The following is a 22,371-nucleotide window of genomic DNA, read 5'->3' as shown; positions in this document are numbered from 1 at the left end:
GTGCGTAATCTCAGCGGGGCGGGGCCGGCGTCTCTCTGCTGTCGTCACTTCCGTTTCTCTGTCAGTCGCTAGTGAGAGAGCAGGAGGCAATTCGGCTACTGGAGCGGAGCGTGAGTGCACGGGACCCCGCCCCCACTCCTACCCGTCGAAGCACCGCTCAGCCGACCCCTACCTTCCCAGCTGGGCCGCTATCCGCCTGACGCCCGGGTTCCTTGTCGGCTACGGCCGCAGGAAATGGCGGCGCTGCCTGATCGCCCCCTTCCCTTCCGCGGCCTTCCCGGACCCTCTCCTCCGTCCCCGACTACGAGCCCCACACATTTCAGGCCCCTTGGCGCCTGAAGCTGGCTCCCGGGAACGGCCCCTGGGTAGCGCGTGAGGCGATCTCGGGCGGCGGGTGCGGCCGGGCGGGGCCGAGGAGCCATGGGAAGGGGCCCGGGGCGCCCCCGGGACAATGCAGCAGCGGCCCGGTCCCGGGCGGGGGCGCGTGCGGGGCCTGCGTCTCTGGGGTCCTCATCCTCTCCCCGGAGCAGGGACGCTCTAGGGGCGGGAGGGAGCGGACCGGGTCGGAGGAGGCCGGGGGTGCGGCGGTGGAGTCCGGGGGTGGAGGAGTGAACGGCTGGTGTGTTGGGGGGCAGTGAGCTCTTCGAGGGAAGAAAATGGCGCTTGGTGCAAGTCCCTCCTCTTCCCACTCCGTCTCCTCTGCATTTCGCCGCCTCCTACGCCCCCTCCGACCAACCTGTCTCCCACCGCCCCAGCCATCGCCAGTCCCGGGGTTCGGGCGGCTTGTTGGCATCCCGGGACCCGCTTCCCCCGTTTGGGTGCTTACCACCCTCGTGTTGTACCGAATTCTAGTGCCCTTTAGTTCTGGTTTATCTTTACCTCTTATTTTCTAATCCTTCTTCCCCCAGGCCTTTATCAAAGATCGATTTCCTTTTTTTTTTTTTTTTAAGCTGTTTTTGTTATTTCTGTATATTCCGCACGAGCGCTTTCGGTGTTACTTTGCCTGAATTACGAGCCACGCCGTCCCCACTCCCCGCTCCCGAACAGTAAAGGCTCATTAAGTAAAAGTGAAAATATATTTTGTTAGTAGTTCAAAGAATAGTTTAGTTACCACTACCTGGTTTTCATGACGGAGGGACTTATTTGGGTTAAACACGAGGTGGTTCTTTGAAATGATCTTAGCCACCCCGGGCACCTTTAATGAGCAGATGGTGTAGTTATGCTTGACCGTTTCAAAGTGAAAAATAGGTTATGTTCAATTTAATTACCTTAAAAAAAAGCTTCTTGGCATTATTAGCAGCTAGCATACAGAAACGACTACATTGATTTTGGAGATGAGGCTGTAAAGTGGAGCAGTAACTGGATTAATGTATAAAATGTGGTTGTAAACGTTGCTGGCTCTCCTCTGAATTTACTCTTCTTGTTGTCAAGAAATTGCCAGTTAAAATCAACATGGCTGGGTGGCATGGTTTGAGCTTTTTGAATTTAGTGGCTAGAGTAGGGATGGCCCATTTCTTTTACCTTGACCTCCTCTTGTGAGACACATTGAATGCCATTGCTATGCAAGTTTAGTCCAAAGTTGAATTATTTATAGTTGTTTGAAGTCTTTTTTTTTCTCATTTATTCAGCAAACATTTACAGTGTCTGTTGTGTATATTGGGCCCTTGAGGGCATATAGAAATTAATAGGGCTCAGTCTCTTCTGAATTGGAGGTGTAGGGAGCAAAAGATACTTGCTATGAAAATATATGGAGTTTTACCACTTGGTATTACAAGTGCTTTGAAAAGAGGTACAGCATGAAATTCCTTGAAATTTGGGAAACATAGAGGCACAAGACTCTGCTTTAGGTTCAAGCACTCTGTAAACTCCACAGGGAAGACACTAGCCTATGTACCTCTGTCTGGGGGGATATCCAAAATCTAGGGAACTAGGGTCATAGAAGGAATTGGAGGAAAGGATTTACCCCTCCCGTAAGCAGGTTCTTCAAATTTTAGTTATATTTCAGAGTAGAAAATCAGTGTGAAATGTAAGTGAACATTAATTATGTATAACTTTGAATCAGAACTTGCTCGTTTGATTGGAATGGTCAAAACGAAAAAATTAACCTATACAGAACATGAAAAGTATGATTATAATGGTAAAACTAATTAGATACAGACAGCTATATAGTACAGTTGTCCACCATGCTATGTGTACATTGGGATTAATTCCTGCAATGAATAATTGTATGTAAGTCTCATTGGTAGGAAATATAAAGCAATACTGAGAATTGTTCATATTTCTTCCTGGTTTGACAATGATTGCTGTCAGCTGTCTCTTTGCAATTTACTCTATCTGTAAACATCTAACTCTTATCCATAAGCATCTAACCCTGCTAAAATGAAGTATGAAAAGACCCACTGACTTTGAGAAAGAAAGAGATGTAGGAGTATGAGATGTGTATGACATTTAGTTCCTTGCTGGGTTTAGAACTCTTCCCTCTGCATGTTATTTTCAACATGGAAGAGCTTTAGATTAGAGCATAACTTCTATAGCATGTGCTCAGTGTAACAACTCCAGTGCCACACAGTGGTGGAATGAACTGTGGAACTTCTTGACTCTTTGGGGGAGAGTTAAGTTGAAGGTAATGAAAAAGTTTATGAATTATTTACATAATGTATTTTTCTTTCAGAATGCCTAAGTCAAAGGAACTTGTTTCTTCAAGCTCTTCTGGTAGCGATTCTGACAGTGAAGTTGACAAAAAGGTGACTATTACTACACCAGGTTGTTTTTGTGATACTTAATTCAGCAGTATTGGTTCTGAAGGACAGCAAAGTGTATCGGAACCCTAAAATGAGAGCCTGGATGGATGTTTCTGAAAGTGCAGGTGGCCCCTGACCCACTTGACTGAAATGCCTAGATGCTTGTGGTATACATGCAGGCCACGCCCTGAAGTCAGACTTGAGCAAGTTTTCTGACTTCAAAGTTTCCTGTTGAGGCTTTTTAGGAGCCTTACAACCACTACCTTAGACCCCGGGGGAATAGCACTAAGTTTAGGCCAAAGCCACTATTAGCTATTGCTTAGTAGGCTTCTTCAACTGTAGGTATTCTTTATAGTGCTTGTGCATTCTAAGTCATGTCTGCCTCTCTGCAACCCCATGGACTGTAGCCCACCAGGCTCCTCTGTCCATGGGATTTCTAAGCAAAAATACTGGAGTGGGTTGCCATTTCCTCCTCCAGGGGATCTTCTCTACCCTGGAATCAAACTTGAGTCTCCTGCATTCGCAGGCAGATTTTCTACCTGCATTAGCAGACAGATTTTCTACCTGGGAAGCCCATTCTGTATAGTAGTTGAGCCATATTATATGAACTTTTTGAAAACAGGTATCGGTTTGATAGTCTTCTTAGCCTTGTTTATCCAGCCTCTGAAGATTACATAAAATTTGGCTTGGTACATTTTAAATTAGAATGTTATTTACTCTGATCCTCTCCTTTTAGTTAAATCAGCACTCAGCAAAGCTAGCATGAAATTACCCATTTTGATAGAAAAGAGTTTTTCTGCATTAGATGATAATTGTGCTGTAAGCTTAACTGTGCATTCTGCTTAACTGAGCATCTCACACTGTAGTGAGGGCTTCTTCCACACAGAACTGTCCTTTATCTTCTAGTAGCTTACATAGTTGTGTTCTGAGCTCAGTTAATAGTATTAGTTAAAAGAGAGCTTCTATGAGAATCTTGAAATACATATCATAATTTCGCTTGGAAGATTGAAAAAAGCTTCAAAGAGCATGCATAGCTATATTTGAGAAGGAAATGTCTTTTAGTTTTTAATTTGCACACAGTATATCATTTGAACACATTGATTTAACAGATTCTTTACTGAGCTTTTACGTGCAGGGAATGCACCAGTCTACAGGGACTATACAGAACTGATAAAAAGAGTAATTGCTTAGTGAGCTAATTTTTGCTATTTATCCCAAATAGTACCATTAATCATGCAAGTACTTCCATTAGATGAATCCACTCTTTAAGTTTGTGTACATAAATATATACATTTTATTTTGCCTAGTATCATATAATTTGGTAAAACAGTAATAATTTATACCTTCCACTAAGGAACTAAGGAGCTTCCCTGATAGCTCAGTTGGTAAAGAACCTGCCTGCAGTGCAGGAGACCCCTGCATTCCCTGGGTCAGGAAAATCCACCTGAGTCTGGAAGCTCCACCAGCCTGCAAAGGGATAGGCTACCCACTCCAGTGTTGGGTTTAGGGAACGAGGGGGTGGCTCAGCTGGTAAAGAATCTTCCGCAATGCGGGAGACCTGGGTTCAATCCCTGGGTTGGGAAGATCCCCTGGAGAAGGGAACAGCTACCCACTCCAGTATTCTGGCCTGGAGAATTCCGCAAACTGTATAGTCCATGGGGTCCCAAAGAGTTGGCCACTTTCACTTCACTTCACTTCAAGGAACATGACTGCCCTCTACTGTTTGAATTGGGAACTCTATCGATTTTCATGGACTGTTGGCTCTTTTTGAGAATGCTGCTGCTGCTAAGTCGCTTCAGTCGTGTCCGACTTTGTGCGACCCCATAGATGGCAGCCCACCAGGCTCCCCTGTCCCTGGGATTCTCCAGGCAAGAATACTGGAGTGGGTTGCCATTTCCTTCTCCAATGCATCAAAATGAAAAGTGAAAGTTAAGTCGCTCAGTTGTGTCTGACTCTTCGTGACCCCATGGACAGCAGCCTACCAGGCTCCTCCGTCCATGGGATTTTCCAGGCAAGATAATGAGTCTATCAGATCAGATCAGATCAGATCAGTTGCTCAGTCGTGTCCGACTCTTTGCGACCCCATAAAGCGCAGCACGCCAGGCCTTCCTGTCCTTCACCAACTCCTGGAGTTCACTGAGACATCCATCGAGTTAGTGATGCCATCCAGCCATCTCATCCTCTGTCGTCCCCTTCTCCTCCTGCCCCCAATCCCTCCCAGCATCAGAGTCTTTTCCAATGAGTCAACTCTTTGCATGAGGTGGCCAAAGTACTGGAGTTTCAGCTTTAGCATCATTCCTTCCAAAGAAATCTCAGGGCTGATCTCCTTCAGAATGGACTGGTTGCATCTCCTTGCAGTCCAAGGGACTCTCAGGAGTCTTCTCCAACACCACAGTTCAAAAGCATCGATTCTTCGGCTCTCAGCCTTCTTCACAGTCCAACTCTCACATCCATACATGACCACAGGAAAAACCATAGCCTTGACTAGACGAACCTTTGTTGGCAAAGTAATGTCTCTGCTTTTGAACATGAAAAGCTTTTTATATAGACTCATTTTTTTAAAATAATGAGTCTATATAAAAAGCTTTTACAGTAATGCTGCTTTTAAATGTTTTGATTTTGAATGCTGGTCTAACACATTGCTGTCTAAAGTGATTTTTTTGTGATGAGGAAGTTTTGTGATGAGTTGTTGACCTCTGGTCTCCAGTACAAAATAGCTTTCTTAGCTTTCCCTACTCAAACTCCCTGAACCAATTTAAGTCCCTTTTGGTTTTCTCATCCTTTTTTTTTTTTTTTAAAGTATTTTATATATTTGGCTGCAGTGGGTCTTAGTTGTGGCACTTGGGATTTTCTGTCTTCCTGCGACATGCAGAATTTTTTCTTCTTCTTTTTTTTAGTTATGGCATGTGGGATGGATCTAGTTCCCTGACCAGGGATTGAACCCTGGCCCCCTGCAGTGGGATCACAGAGTCTTAACCACTAAACCGTCAGGGAAGTCCCAGTCCCTTTTGGAATAGGCAGGCATAAATAATCATAAATTGGTTGTTGTCTTTCTAATTAGTATGTTTTTCTTTGTAAAAAATAACTAGTAGACTTGTGGTTTCCAAAAGTTTTAAGTGCATTTAAAAGCAACAGTAGCCCCCCTCAGTCTTTTTTTCCTCACAGAGAAATATTATGTGGGATCCCAATCTATAATATAACTGTTGGTCTGGTGAATACCACTCTAATGCCTGAAGTATCTTGGTTTTCCAAGAAGCCCAAAAGTTTGAAAACATTGTACTAGATAACAGTGGTATGTTAGTTGCATAGTTCTGTTGTCAGGGAAAACTTAAAACTTGCCTGTGTATATATTTATGATTTTTTATTAAGGTAATCTTTTGATCCTCTAAGTCTTAAAAAGTAATGCAATCTTCTGAAGCTGAGATACGTTTTGTTCTTATGCAAATTTTAACCATATTTTTGTTTTTCTTTCAAGCTAAAGAGGAAAAAGCAAGTTGCTCCAGAAAAACCTGTAAAGAAGCAAAAAACTGGTGAAACTTCCAGAGCGCTGTCATCCTCCAAGCAGAGCAGCAGCAGCAGAGATGATAACATGTTTCAGGTAAAACTGGTATTTCCTTAATCCAGAAGAAGTGTTACCCAACTTGATCTGAAGAATATGAAAAATACCTCATCTAATAATGCCTACTAATCTCTTCTGTATATTATTCTCTCGACTAAGGATAGTCCTTGAAATATAAGAAGAAGTTGGTAGAAATGAAAGCAATTTATATGATGCTAGATTTTTGTTACGATCTAGAGTTCTGTGGTTTTTCTGTATTTAAAACACAGGGAGTTTAAAAGTTAGAGGAATCAAAAAAATAAAGATTGAAAACTGCACATTTATAGAGCACATTGGAGGAGGTAGGTCTAGCATTGGGCTGTGCAGTGTGGATAGGACATTACTAGAGGGGAGACTGCAATATGACCTGCCTAATTTTGGCTTGATAACAGAAAAGGTAAATGAGAAAATGAGCCTTCTGTTTATATATTGGGTGGGGTGGGGGGTTAGAAATAAGGTTGAGTAGTGAGGGAAATGCATTAGAGGGCTTTGATGAAATTACTGATACAGCTTTTTCCCTTGGGTTTCTTATCTTGTTTTAGGGAGACTTGTTATTGGCATCGTGGTACAAGAAGGATTTATGGGAGAGGCAGTGATGATAAATTGATGTGAGGTGATAAGGGCTTAGATGGTTTTCCTGGCAGATGGAATAGTGATGATTAAGAGAGCTAGTGAGGAAGAGTGGACTGGAGGAATGAAGCAATCAGTGAAGACTGGTTTCAAATTTGAGATAGTAGAGATGGTTTCACTGACAAATGGCAAAGGTGGTTAAGTTTGGCCTTTGGGACCTGATTATAAGTGTGGTAAAGTGTCTTTCCTTCACCACCTGGAGCATTTAGTTGGGAAATGTTCATGTGGGAAACATTAGTATGGTTGACTGAAGCCTTCCACTGAAGTAAGCATAAACCAGAGGGGGAAGAGGAGGGGATTGAGTACGTGTCTTGTGATAACTTAGGATGGAAGGAAAAAGAGGATATAGGTAAGAGAAGGTGAAGGAAAGTAAGAAGAGTGTGGTAATGGGAGCAAGAAAAAAGTAAGTGCTTTGTGGGAACATAAAAAAGATAAGAAGATGTTAGTATTAGTTGAAGCCAGAAGGTTGGACAAGATGAGAATGCAAACATGTTTTTATTAGAAAGCGAGGCTTGTGTGTGTGTGTGCACTCTTTTGAAAAGTTAGTGATGTCCTTGAAAGACAGAGTACCAGGTTTAAGGTGAGAATGGGAAACTAGAAATTGGATGTTTTTATTCAGTTTTGCCTTATTATATGTCTGGATTAAGAAATAAGGCACATGATAACTGTACTTAACACTGTATTGAATATTTGAACTGTACTAAGTGGATTTTTCACTCCAGTACTCTTGCCTGGAAAATCCCATGCACGGAGGAGCCTGGTGGGCTGCAGTCCACGGGGTCGCTAAGAGTCGGACACGACTGAGCATCTTCACTTTCACTTTTTACTTTCATGCATCGGAGAAGGAAATGGCAACCCACTCCAGCGTTCTTGCCTGCAGAATCCCAGGGACGGGGGAGCCTGGTGGGCTGCCGTCTATGGGGTTGCACAGAGTCAGACACGACTGAAGCGACTTAGCAGCAGCAGCAAGTGGATTTTCAGATGTACCAGTCATGCAAAAAATGGTAATGTGTTAGCCTGAATATACTAGTAGTTTTTTCACTCTGAGTGTCTGAATATTGAATCAAATTGTACATTTTAAATACATACATTTTAAAATTAAAAATTATGTAAAAAAATGACAAAGTGCAGATTATTTACTTATGGGCTTTAGTCTTCTGACTTTTGTATATTTTAGAGGTACTAGGAGTAGACTAATTTGATAGAGAACATAAATTGCTGTTTGTAAGGAAGAATTATGAAAGGGCCCTCATTTATTTGAGTAGATAATATGATTAAAACTATGATAAGGGCTAAGAAGTTAAAAGTGCAGATGATTATGAGTGAGAAAATGCTCAGAATCTTTCCTGAGGAAGTGACATTTGAAGCTTACGACATAAAGGAGCAGCCAGCTGTGCCAAGTGTGGGGGAGAGGAAAGCATTTTCAAAGTAGAGGGCATTGTGCAGATGCCTTGAAGTGGGAAGGAGCTTGGATTGTGCAGGAAGGTTGGTTGAGAGTGTAGGTAGGAGGTCTAGTTGGTAAAGAAGGTGAAGGGTCAGCTCTTGCAGGGCTTTCCAACTGGGAGGCCGTTTTTAGGAGTTGAACTTTCTCCTAAGTGCACTGGAAAGCTATTTTAAGGGGCAGAATGAAATGTAAAATCTGCAAGAGCGTATCACTTCCTTTCATAGCCTTTCCTCCTGTGTGGAATGAAGGACTACTTTGGAATATTTCAACTTAATGTTTATACTAAAGATACAGACTTCTTTCAAGTATTTACTTGGCAACTATCTTGGGCTTTTCTCTGATCAGTTCTGTTAGCTATATGCCTACTTGTACTTGGATAATAATAGAGCCTCTGTAGCCTCTTAGTGGATTTTATCTTGTCTACCTTACCCTTGTTTGTACAGATAAACTAGTACCCACGTTTAGAGATTTTATTCTATTAGAGCAGGCTGGGGAAACTAGTTCTTTTATTATGGGGAGGTTATCTCACCAAAAAAAAGTGAGTTCACTTCTTAAACCTTCATTTGAAAGGGCCTGGTGGCTCAGAGGTTAAAGCGTCTGCCTGCAATGCAGGAGACCTGGGTTCGATCCCTGGGTCGGGAAGATCCCCTGGAGAAGGAAATGGCAACCCTCTCCAGTATTCTTGCCTGGAGAATCCCATGGATGGAGGAGCCTGGTAGGCTACAGTCCACGGGGTCGCAAAGAGTCAGACACGACTGAGCTACTTCACTTCACTTCAAGCCTGAAAGGCTATTTATAGACTCCTCATTCTTTTGAAAGTGCCTCTGGGAGGGACATAGGCCTTACTTTCAGAGTGACTTTTCAAGATCTAGTCTGTGAAAGTAGTCTGTGTAGGCATTCTAAGAATTGTTATTGTTCAGTTGCTAGGTCGAGTCTGATTCTTTGTGACCCCGTGGAATGCATCACACCAGGTTTCCCTGTCCTCTCATCTGTCTCCTGGAGCTTGTTCAGACTCCATGTCCATTGAGTTGATGCCATCTAACCATCTCATCCTCTGTTGTCCCCTTCTCCTCCTGCCCTCAAGTTTTCCCAGCATCAGGGTCCTTTCCAATGAGTTGACTCTTTCATCAGATGGCAAAGTATTAGAGCTTCAGCTTCAGTCCTTCCAGTGAATATTCAGGGTTGATTTCCTTTAGGATTGATTGATTGAAGAGATAATACATTTAATTTCATTGCCATTAGAGCTTTTTCCTTGAAGTGGTATGTTTGGTGGTTAATACTGACTTTTAATTTGAATCCAAAGCACGTTAGAGTGAGTACATTGGTTATATAAAATGAGGACTTTATTAGTAATAATGGTTTGATAATTTATTAGAAAGGTGCAGGATGGGGTTTTTAAAAGGAAAATCAGTTACTCTCGTATTTTGTAAATTCGTAATGTTTTATTTAATTTTAAAAATAGTACTGTATGTTTTCTATATTTTTCATTTACCAAGAAAATGCCTAGAAAATAGCTTCCAAAGTGGAACTTTGTTAGAGATTGCTAGAATCTTCAAGGATCTGGGTTATCAGGTACACTTTACCAAAGACAAATCTAAAATCTAAATTAAAATTGTTTGGAGTAGCCATCAGATCAGATCAGATCAGATCAGTTGCTCAGTTGTGTCCGACTCTTTGCGACCCCATGAATTGCAGCACGCCAGGCCTCCCTGTCCATCACCAACTCCCGGAGTTCACTGAGACTCACGTCCATCGAGTCAGTGATGCCATCCAGCCATCTCATCCTCTGTCATCCCCTTCTCCTCTTGCCCCCAATCCCTCCCAGCATCAGTCTTTTCCAATGAGTCAACTCTTTGCATGAGGTGGCCAAAGTACTGGAGTTTCAGCTTTAGCATCATTCCTTCCAAAGAAAGGAATGATCTCCTTTAGAATGGACTAGTTGGATCTCCTTGCAGTCCAAGGGACTCTCAAGAGTCTTCTCCAACACCACAGTTCAAAAGCATCAATTCTTCGGTGCTCAGCCTTCTTGACAGTCCAACTCTCACATCCATAACATGACCATAGGAAAAACCATAGCCTTGACTAGACGAACCTTTGTTGGCAAAGTAATGTCTCTGCTTTTGAATATGCTATCTAGGTTGGTCATAACTTTCCTTCCAAGGAGTAAGCGTCTTTTAATTTCATGGCTGCAGTCACCATTTGCAATGATTTTGGAGCCCAGAAAAATAAAGTCTGACACTGTTTCCACTGTTTCCCCATCTATTTCCCATGAAGTGATGAGACCAGATGCCATGATCTTCGTTTTCTGAATGTTGAGCTTTAAGCCAACTTTTTCACTCTCCACTTTCACCTTCATCCAGAGGCTTTTTAGTTCCTCTTCACTTTCTGCCATAAGGGTGGTGTCATCTGCATATATGAGGTTATTGGTATTTCTCCCTGCAATCTTGATTCCAGCTTGGGTTTCTTCCAGTCCAGCGTTTCTCATGATGTACTCTGCATATAAGTTAAATAAGCAGGGTGACAATATACAGCCTTGACAAACTCCTTTTCCTATTTGGAACCCGTCGGTTGTTCAATGTCCAGTTCTAACTGTTGCTTCCTGACCTGCATACATATTTCTCAAGAGGCAGATCAGGTGGTCTGGTATTCCCATCTCTTTCAGAATTTTCCACAGTTTATTGTGATCCACACAGTCAAAGGCTTTGGCATAGTCAATAAAGCAGAAATAGATGTTTTTCTGGAACTCCCTTGATTTTTCCATGATCCAGCAGATGTTGGCAATTTGATCTCTGGTTCCTCTGCCTTTTCTAAAACCAGCTTGAACATCAGGAAGTTCACGGTTCACATATTGCTGAAGCCTGGCCTGGAGAATTTTAAGCATTAGCCATAAGACAAGATTAAAAAAAAAATACTAAATACTCATTTTTTGAGAATAGGTCACTAATTAGAAATAGGTCACTAATAGAATAGGTCTGCTCATTAGAAAACTAGTAGAATTAGTTTTCTCTGTGTGTAGTGTGAGGTAGTTGTTGAGACTCATTTTTCACCCCTGTACAGATAATCTAGTTGTTCTATTACCGTTTGTTGAAAAGACTGTTCTTTTCCTGTTGACTCACCTTGGATATTTATAAAGAAAATCAGTAAATATATAAAATACCTATTTCTAAACTCTGTTGTATTCCATTGATCTATATGTCTGTCTTCAGTACCACACTGTCTTAATTACTGTACTTTTATGGTGAATTTTGCAGTCAGGTAGTGTAAGTCCTTTAACATTGTTCTTGTTTTTCACCTTCAGAATTATTATTAGCAAACAATAATAGCAAAATTATTATTTTTGCTATTCTGTGTATTTTGTATTTACATACACATTTTATAATCAGTTTGTCAGTTTTTATCAAAAAGTCTACTGGGATTTTGATTAGAATCGGGGAAGCTGAAGAACAGTTTGGAAAAAATCTACAACTTGATCATATTGGTATCTTTCTCCATTAATTTAGATCTTTTTGAATTTCTGTTTTGTAATTTTTCTGGTATATCTTCTGTCAAATTTATTCCAAAGCATTTTGTGTGTTTTGATTCTATCTCACATGTATTGTTTCCTAACATTTTCTAGTCATTCGTTGCTAAAAATATATGTATTACATAATATATGTAAATTATAACATTCTATATTTTATAAATGTTAAGTATATATTTTTTAATGATGTGTTAGAATTTTCTCTGTTGATGATTTTGTTTGCTTTTATATCATCCATTTCTTTTTCTTACTTTATTGCTATTACTTCAGTATTGAAATAATATTCAGTATTTCAGAACAGTATTGAAAAGAAATGGTAAGAGCAGACACCTTTGTTTATTCCTGATGTCAGGGGCAAGGTGTTCTCTCTTTTCCTGTAATGTCTATCACTTAAGCTCTGGAATGAATGTGTGCACTGTGGATTTGCTGCTTTGGACTGGGAGAATGAAAAGTTACAGAATAAACACAGTGCAGATTTCTGTAGGGTCCATCTTTATTTGGAGATTTGTGTTAAAGTAGACGCTGGATTTATTAAGGGAGAGTATACAAAATGCACAGTAAGTTTTGGTTACAGTAAGTTTCAGATTTTGGTGGAGCAGTGTCATTCTGTGTCATCAGGCTTTCTTTTCCTTTTCACCCGCACAGTTCTTTGGTGCTGGTGTTCTCTGAAGCATTTTTGCCAAATTTTAGTATCAGTTTATTAATCTATACTTTTTCCCTACTTTAAATAATTTATTTATTACAATCACAAGTTATTTGAAAAATATTTAGGGACTTCAAATTGTAAAATCATAAAGGTTTAAATATGTGATGGTCAGCCATGTTTGGGAGGAAGAAAATACCTCTTTAAGTTCATCTTTGGGCTTCCCTGGTGGCTCAGAGGTTAAAGCATCTGCCTCCAATGCGGGAGACCTGGGATTCCTGGGTCGGGAAGATCCCCTGGAGAAGGAAATGGCAACCCACTCCAGTATTCTTGCCTGGAGAATCCCATGGACCGAGAAGCCTGGTAGGCTACGTCCATGGGGTCACAAAGAGTCGGACAGGACTGAGCGACTTCACTTTCACTTTCACTTTGGCAAACAAAAAACGATTATGCACATCATTGAAATTGTGGATGAGGAAGCTTATGAGAAGTTTCCAGGGATCGAGGTAGAAGTTAGCGTAGCTAGCCAACAGTGTGTAGTGTGAACTGTATTGTACCATGCTGTTTACATAAAATAACGGAGTATTATTATTATTAATTTGACTGTAAAATGCCATTCATATACTTATATTGTCTCTTTTTAAAAGTAGATTGCTTTTGGTCTTGATCTTTAACTTTTTTTCCTAGTGAGATTTTAAAGTTGTAACCGTTTTCTACATCAGATTTCTCAGTAATATAAGGAAGATTTGCAGAAAAGGTGATGTTATTCTCCTTTGTTTTTCTTTCTTTTTTGGTTCTTATTCCAAAGACCTATATAAAGGCTTCAGAACTATCTTACTGGCATTTCAAGTCCTTTTCAGTATTCGCTCCATCTATTCAGCCTATCCTTGAATCTCATCAGTATTGTATTTTCTCCTTTCCTTTGTCTATTTCATCACTTTTTCCCTAATTAATGGCTTGTAGTTTTTCAAGGTCAGATTCCACCACTTGCAGTCTCTTCTACTGCTCAAGCCCACACTGAATGCAGAGTTGACTTACCCAATCAGTATTAATTTTGGAGGTTTTTAGTGTATTTTAATTATATCTATTCATCTGTCACATGGGTTTACCACAAAACCAGAATGAAATGATGTTCACTTCAGTGCTATAGGTGCCTAAGATGACTTTACATTTAAGTCAATTCGTTGAAGTCAATATTATAAATCACTATTGAGAGTTTCACTGTGATAATTATTTTGGTCTTATTTCATTCATCCATTAAAACAGTTTGTTGGGAACCCAATATGACAGGCAGTAGGGATACAAAGAGGACTAAAAAATAAGCCATTAATACTGACAATAAGATCACTGGTAACTTTAGAAAGGGAAGACAGAACATGTTTGGAAATGGTAGATATGAAACCAATGGAAAGGGAAAGAATGTACAATACAGTGCAGATTTGAACTGCCTGGGTCCAGTTATACATGGATAGTTTTCAATACTAAATACTTCATGGTTTGTGGTTGGTTTAATCCTCAGATATGGAGGGCCTGACTATAATTTATGCTTGGATTAACCCCCCTGCGTTGTTTCAAGAGTCAACTATATATGCAAGAAATGGGATACAAAAGGTATAGAACTTATGAATTCATGATGATGTGGGTAAGAGATTTAAGGCATTTAACCATACTCAATGGATTGTATTTTCTCCACAAATCATGAGACATACCCTGAAAGTAGGGGTCACACCAACAGGACAAGAAACTTATTTGAGAATGAAAAACTAAAGCAAAATGAATAAGATCTGAGATAAGAAAAAGCAGCTTGAGAGGATCATAGGCAAGATGAAAGCCATAAGTGTGTACTTGTGTTAGCACAATCCCAATAAAAGGGATTAATAATGAAGGGAGCCAGGTTTGTAAGGAAAGGAACTTTTTGATGTGTCTTAGGCACAAAATCATTGCTAGTATTTTATTTAAGTTAGTAAGATTGAAGAGTAGGTTTAAAATGGGTAAGAGGTAGGTAGAGATAGTAGAAGTTTTGATTAGAAAGTGTAATTTCTTAGCTTAAGTGCTAGACAGTACATTACAGCAGCATAAGATACGTTGGAAGGTGCTTGTAAACGCTGTGGAGTAAAAGCTTTTCCTTCCCTGTGCCATTTGTAGTTAAGCAGCAATAGAAGATTTTTGAAAAATAGTTTTCTATGAAAAGTTCTAAGTTCTCAGTTTGAGACTGTAAGCAGAGTGTATTAAAATGTCATTTGAAATGAATGTCTAAAAGAAAAAGCTCTCTTGTTCCCATTGACTGGAACTCTGGATTCTTACATTTAGAATGGTTGCTAAACCAGTGTAGCTGGCTGAGTCTGTGGATTCCTACGGTTGTAGTTTGTACTAGATTTTGCTTTCTCATGATTTTTATTGTAAAAAAAATACTTAACATAAAACTTAACCATCTTCCCCATTTTTAAGCATACAGTAATGTTAAATATTTTCACATTTGTTGTGAAACAGATTTCCAGAGCTTTTCATCTTGTAAAACTATTACATAACAACTCCCCCTTTCTCCCTATCCCTGCTGCTAAGTCGCTTCAGTTGTGTCTGACTCTGTGCGACCCCATAGATGGCAGCCCACCAGGCTCCCCTGTCTATGGGATTCTCCAGGCAAGAACACTGGAGTGGGTTGCTGCCGGGGTCCTGCCCCGGTGGATTCAGGGAATTCGAAGGGGAGACGGCATCAGCAAAACAATAGCTTAATTGAGTATTAATTAGAAATATAAAGTGTGGTTAAATAGGGATAGCTCAGTGAGAAAATTCAGTGGAGCAAAGAGGCTGAATAACTTGGTTTATGCGGAAAACCAATAAAACTTCAAGACAAGAAGTTTGCACCACCCACGTAGGCCACAGGCGTCTTCCCGTTCTCCCGAGGGAGAGGAGACACTAAGGCCTCCCAGGTCAGATCTTAGACGCCCAGGCAAAATTAGTAGGCTTGGCGGGCCTCCGCGCTCCAGATGGAAATTCAGCCAGAAGGTGAAAGAAAGAATTACATGGGGAGACCAAGCTTCAGTGAGCAAGGCCCATAGCTTTATTTTCAACAGGGGCTTTTATACCATAAGTTGCACATAGAGGATAATAGGGGGTGTGAAATCATGCAACGTCATCAGTCTTTGATCCTTATCGAAACCAGGGTTTCTTTTCTGCAAACTTATCGTGTATAAATGGTTTAGGTGATTTACATCATCTTCTGGCCAGAAGGCCTGTTAACATTTTATGACTCTGACAAAGGTTTGTCAACCATAAGACTTATTTTCTCTAAGAGTAATTATTTTAAAGTTTGGCGCCGTCCTCCAAAGGTGTTAGATAAAGTTGCATTCCTATAGGGCAGAGGTGCAGTGGGTTTACAACAAAGGAAAGAATTTATTACCTTAAGGGTCTAAAGTTGCTAACACCAGGGCCACTACTTATTTTTTCTACATACCAACTATATTAATTAATACACATTCAAGGATACAAAACGGGATGTGGAAACTTGGCAGCGAGCACTGGCTCATCGATGAAATCTTCTACTAGTTTTATTCTGACAGCTTTTAACTCTCTGAGAGGCTCTAAGCTATTTGAATATCTTAAGCTTCCCGTGCCTCTCGCGGTTGGGAGACTGTAAACAATCCTATGCATAGCTGTAGGAGTCCGGGTAAACTTGTCAGGCAAGTTAGAGAGTCATCTGAGGGGTTTGGATTTAAACACTCCTATTATGCCCAGGAACGTTATTAACTGGAGCTGTAAGTTAACTCTTTTTCAGAGACAGCGAGATGGTGGTGGGGGACAGCCCCCCGTAAAGTCAGAGGTGAGAGCACAAAGCAGTAAAGTAGGCAGACTCTGGTTTTGGGGGTAGATGCTCGAGAATATCCAGGGGGACTCCTGAGGCTCTATCCTGCCTTTGTGTATGCCGAGCCTCCTTCCTCATGACCTTTGCCATGGGCGGAGTTCCTCACGCTGGCTCCCGGCCGGTTGCCATTTCCTTCTCCAATGCATGAAAGTGAAAAGTGAAAGTGAAGTCCCTCAGTCTTGTCCGACTCTCAGCGACCCCATGGACTGCAGCCTACCAGGCTCCTCCCTTCATGGGATTTTCCAGACAAGAGTACTGGAGTGGGTTGCCATTGCCTTCTCCCCTCCCAATCCCTAGCCCCTGGTAACCACCATTCTACTTTCTATATGACCTGACTGCTCCAGGTAGCTCATATTAAGTGGAATCATCCAGTATGAAGCTTTTTGTGATGGGCTTATTTCACTTAGCATAAGATCTCAAGGTTCATGCATGTTATACCATGTGGCAGTATTTCCTTCTCTTTTGAAGCCAAGTAACTTGATTAATGTATGTCCCACATTTAATGTAAAAATGATTGGAAATGTGAGATGTACTTTGTTTCATCTTCTTAGAAAGATTTCTTTTTGAACAGTGATAGCTCCTTTGATGTAGTGTTGATATTGAGAACTGTAATTATTTTTGTGATTAAAAGTAGAGTGAGTGTGCAGCAAGTGAGAATATAAATATGGATATCATTGTTGAACAGCTGTTATATGGTTTGTTTTTTTTTTCTATTGTAGATTGGGAAAATGAGGTATGTTAGTGTTCGGGACTTCAAAGGGAAAGTCTTAATTGATATCAGAGAATATTGGATGGATGCCGAAGGTGAAATGAAACCAGGAAGAAAAGGTAAGGTTTAATTTCCTAAATTTGGTCCTAATATTGGAATTATGTAAGCTTGAAATTGTTTGGACTTTATTTGAAGTTGAAATAATGTTGGCAGTGAATAGGTTGGCACTGAAAGATTCTCAAGTTGATTCTCTTTGTTTTCTGTAGCCTTTTTGGACGTGACATTTAACTTACTTTATGAGATGTCTTAAATATAGCTGTTGAAATACCTCCTCCTCCCCCAGTAATACCCCTAATATCACTTCAGTTGGTTGCCACTTTACTGTTAATTTGAATGTATCTTTAAGAAGATTATCTCAGTTCCTAACTAGAGTGGGAACATTGGGAAAGTTTAGCATCAGGAATGGAAAATCCTAATTTACAGTGTTGACTTCTGATTCATCTCCAAAGGATATTCTAGGGTGATATCCTTTAACCACTTTGTCCTCCATTTGTGCTTCATCCAGTCCCAAGCATGACATCATCACAAAAGCACACTTTCTTTCACGAAATAGCAAGAGAACATTTGTGTACCAATAGAAATCCTTATATTTGGCTAGTTAGCTGCTTTAGATTGATCCTTAGCTAATGAAAAATGCCTCCTTATTTTTTTCTATTTTGCCTGCATGCCATTTTGAAAAGCACCATGTTTGCCTCATTGAATTTTGACTTTATTAAACTTAAAACCTTAGTGTTTTCACACCCTTTTCTTCTTCAGGCCACTTTTGGATTGATCATTCAAGTTGCCCCAATGTAGCCAATGGCAAATTTCTTGTTACTGTAAACATTTACTAAAGTGATTGATTAATCCTCAGTGTCGTCCCAACACATTCTCCTCCCTCTTCTTAATTCCACAGCCTCCTAGCAGTTTTCTGAGAAATTTATTAATTCTTCCACTTCTAGTTTCTCTCTTTATATGTGTCAAAGAATAGAACACTAGAAGTTTAAAGTACAAAGTACTTTCTGTTCATACTTTTTATCTTAAATAGGAACAACATGTCATAAGCTAATTTTTAAAATGTTTGTCAGGTGATACGCTGAGATTTTATTCACATTGGCGAGTTTTTCACAACAGCTATTTGCGTTATAAGCATCTTTTTACAGGTGAGGAAACTGAGGTTTAATGGAGTTAGTGTCAGTGAGGCTGGTATTTGAACCTTGGCAGCATGACTCCAGAGTGCACTCTTAACCTAGTATGCGTGGTCTAAGAAGTTGTGTTTGGCCCATGTCTCAGGGACTTTTCCAGAGTGAAATGAGTGCTTCTGGAAGAAAGCACAAAGTCATTCATGCTGAATTCCTGTGGAAATTTTGAGCAAATGTTGGAAACAGCTGGTTGTAGAAATGGGGTGTCACAAACCAAATATAATCTTGGCCATGTATGGCTAGCTTACAAACTAGCCAAAAAATGCTAGTTTGTAAGCGTTTGTGAGCCAAATCTTCAGATCATTATTTATTCTCACTGGGTGTAATAGGCATTATGTAGGATGTGGTGTTGAAAGTAAAACTGGATAGAAGGATGACCTACAAAGGTAATTGTGATGAATATGACAAATAAATGTAAGAGATTTGATTCTTGGTGTGCCATTGTGCCATTTGAAATGGCAGTTTTGATAAAACAGTATTTTAGTTGGAAGTAGAAAATCCTCAAGAAAGCTTAAGTAGATTTTTCAACTTTTGATTTTTAAACATTTTTTTAGGTATATCTTTAAATCCTGAACAATGGAGCCAGCTGAAGGAACAGATTTCTGACATTGATGATGCAGTAAGAAAACTGTAAAATCAGAGCCATATAAAACCTGTACTGTTCTAGTTGTTTTACTCTGTCTTTTTACATTGGCTTTTGTTTTCTAAACATTGTTTTCCAAGCTGTTGTATATTTGGATTGCAGAACAATTTGTAAGATGAATACTTTTTTTTAAATGTGCATTATTAAAAATGTTCTGAGTGAAGCTAATTGTCAGTTTTATTAAGGAGGATTGCTTTTGTGTCCACCACCTAGTGTAAAATAAAATCAAGTAATACAATCTTAACTGTTGTGGCCTTCTTTGATCAGAAGAGTTGGTACTGTTTAAGGCCAAAAATAACAGTTTATCTACCTTTTAGTTTTAGCTCAGCCTTTCCATTCAAAAGGGTTTGCTTTGCATTGAATATATCAACTTTTGACTTGTGAAATTCATAGTTGATCTGTTCTAATCAGATGTCTGGACTTGTTTAATTTTTTTTTTCCCCCGACCTCAGTGATATTTCACTTTCCCCCTTTTTCTTCACTTCTGTTTCTTTCTAATAACTATCTTGTCATGTTCAATTTTCATTTTGCCTTTGCTCTTTCTCTTGAATATGTTGTGCTAATTTGGAAAGTCTGAAGCTGTCAAAATGTTAGTTATCTCAATAAGGTACTTGTAAGTAAAATATATGAGAACTACAATCACTAATTCTACTGTATTAAGTATTAGGAGATATAGTTTGATAAACAACATGGCTTGTTTGAAAACTCTGAGCAAGTAAATGTATGTCATAACCTGTAGTATTCTGTGTAGTTATCTTATTGCTTAGTCTGCAGAAAATAATAACTTAGGTGTCTGATTTGCTTTCACTTATTATACATACTCACCATGGGATGATGTCTATAAAATCAGATATTGTTACATTAGACTAGGATTTAATAGAAATTATGAAAGCTTACTGGCCTAACATTTTATAACATTGAGTATGGATTATGGACAGCCAGAGATACCACTGAGCTTAACTGTCATAGTAAATGTCAGTTTTTAGGGGAAAGAGCATATTGAGCACATATTTGTGATTTTTGGCCTTTGCTTCAGTAGACTTGGTTATTTTGCAGTTCATCTACTGGACAATGGCATTCTAGACTTAATGTTAACTAAGTTTTAGCAGGTACTCTGAATTGATTTTCATTGAGCCATAATGATGAAGCAGAAATAGGCTGAGGCACAGATTTCAGGGGTTTTGTAGCAATAAGTAGGGCATGGTGTGCCTTAGAATGTAAAGGAACTGTAACAGATTAAGGGGGCAGTGAAGAGGAAGGAATTCTCTTCAGCCTAGACGATGACATACTGATATTTTAATCTCATTGACAGGACATAGTTCTAGATAGAACAGTTAAAAAGAAAGGTTTAAAGACGTGAAAAATTGTTTCTGACATTTGGTAGCAAATTGCAAAAGGTTACTGCCATATCAGTGAGTTGCACTATAATACCAAGTTTGATTACTACGTCTAAAACATTTTATAGTAGAATTGTCAAGGACTTATTTCAAAAACCATCTGCCAGGCCACATGGAGTTACTAGTTTTTTTTATGGCAGCTATGTTTCTTTGACATTTTAAAGATATTTTTAGAAATGTTTTAAAGCAGTAACCCTAATATGTGCATTAATTGAGGAAATAAATCCTCCTTTCTGATATTTTAGCCTATATCACATAATAGGTACCAAAGTGTTCAGAATACGTATTTTAGACAAATCATACTTGTTTGAAAACTTCCCCGTCATTTGGGAACAGAGTAACTGAATTGGGTAGATTTGTAAATTCTTTATTATATATACAGAAAGGGTAGTTAGAACATATAACTCTGATTTTGGTATAAATGAAAAGGGAATAATGAGTAACTTTCCTAGGTTTATGTGAAATTAGGAGGTATGTGCATTTTGAAACAATCTGCTAGTACAGAGATGGTGCTGAAATCTGTTACCTAGGCATTTTCTAGCTGTTTAACATTGTCATTAACACTTTCACCTAAGGAGTGTTTCTCTGGCAGATTTTTGGTAAGGTTCTTGGTAAATTCATTTTGATATATTACTGAATATATAATATACAGAAATTATCAATCTTGTGTGTGTTTAGAAAGGGATGAGAACTGGGTTAAAAGAAGAGAAAATAACTTGTGCTGGAAAGAAAAGATAGGCTAATGTTTTCTGTTTCAACTTTACCTTCTTGGTAAAATTTCTTCCAGGAAGAAAGGATGGCATTTTGAGGCAATGGTTTCTTACCTAGTGATGCCAAAATTAATTGAATTCACGCCAGCCCTTGAATGTGTGCAGTGGTAGGGCCTCTCTAATGAATTTTTCTTCTATGTCTTTTTAAACTACAAGTAGCATCTGACCAATTTCCAGGGCTCTTGGCATTTTATTTAAAGAACAACCACTAGAAAAAAACTCTTATAATTTTGTTCTTGTTTTGCTTCATAAATGCCTAAGAACTTCTTTTGAAAAAAGAATGCTCCTACCTCATTAGCCAGTCAAAATGCTGTGATGATCAGCCTATTCTGCATAACGTGTTTAGGAAGAAAGACAGGAAAAAAGGGTACATCCTGGCTTGGCTATTGAGGGGAAAAGTGAAAGAACTGAGTATTAACTATTATGTGTTCCTGATGGGGGTATATTAGAAGAGTACTATGAAATTCTGAAATTTAAAAGTGCTAATACTTGGGATGTCTCCTGAAATTATTTGCAGCTCACTTTTTATGGAAATTCAGAGAAACACTCAAAACACTTTTTGCTTTTTTTTCTTTTTTAAAGTGGTGTTTTTCTAGATAAACTCTAGTGGTAAACGTTCACATGGTTAACAAATATGTAATCCTGTACTTGTGGAATACCTGTCTGCTTTGTTTGGTACATCTTCCATGGAGATGTCAATGAATATAATACTGCATCTGTGAATATTTTAAATGTTGAAATAAAAACAAGAAATGTGCCCTCTGTGTCATCCCAGTTTCACAGACCCGAAGGTGAATGGCTAAGTTATCTGTTGAATAGGTTTTGTTAACTAGGACACCTTTTCTGTGTGAATGCTTTGGAATGTGAATTAGCCTTTGAGTGTTAAATCTTCTAAGGACCTCTGGGACTGGGTGGTAAGGTCCTTTCTGTTTTCATTTACTTGACCCAAATGGAAAAATGAAAAATATTAAGGTGTACATGGCTTCTTTTACCTGTGTGAGTGCTTTGTGGTCTGATTATTCCTTATTATAATTAATTTATAAAGACTGTTTTTCCCTTCTTGATTAGTAGTTTTGCTTAGTTAAGATCTCTCATTGTTTAAATTTCCATTTAGAGAAACTTACACTGGGATAGAGAGATCCATGGAAGATTACTTATAACTCTTGAAGGTTC

At 39.3% G+C, this 22,371-nt stretch overlaps 1 protein-coding gene across 1 annotated transcript; it reads left to right on the top strand.

Annotated features, from left to right (window-relative positions):
- Positions 1–4: 4 nt before the first annotated feature.
- SUB1 (SUB1 homolog, transcriptional regulator) lies at positions 5–21,955 on the top strand. The gene is made up of 5 exons (XM_027520027.1): positions 5–110; positions 2,672–2,744; positions 6,217–6,339; positions 17,158–17,266; positions 18,943–21,955. The coding sequence occupies exons 2-5, from the start codon at positions 2,673–2,675 to the stop codon at positions 19,020–19,022; spliced, it is 384 nt and encodes a 127-aa protein (XP_027375828.1). The 5' UTR covers positions 5–110; position 2,672; the 3' UTR covers positions 19,023–21,955.
- Positions 21,956–22,371: the final 416 nt, after the last annotated feature.

The sequence above is a fragment of the Bos indicus x Bos taurus genome, chromosome 20 (assembly GCF_003369695.1).
Source record: "Bos indicus x Bos taurus breed Angus x Brahman F1 hybrid chromosome 20, Bos_hybrid_MaternalHap_v2.0, whole genome shotgun sequence".
Lineage (NCBI taxonomy): Eukaryota > Metazoa > Chordata > Mammalia > Artiodactyla > Bovidae > Bos > Bos indicus x Bos taurus.
The sequence above is the reverse complement of the archived record's forward strand: the minus strand, read 5'-3'. Positions and strand labels throughout refer to the sequence as shown.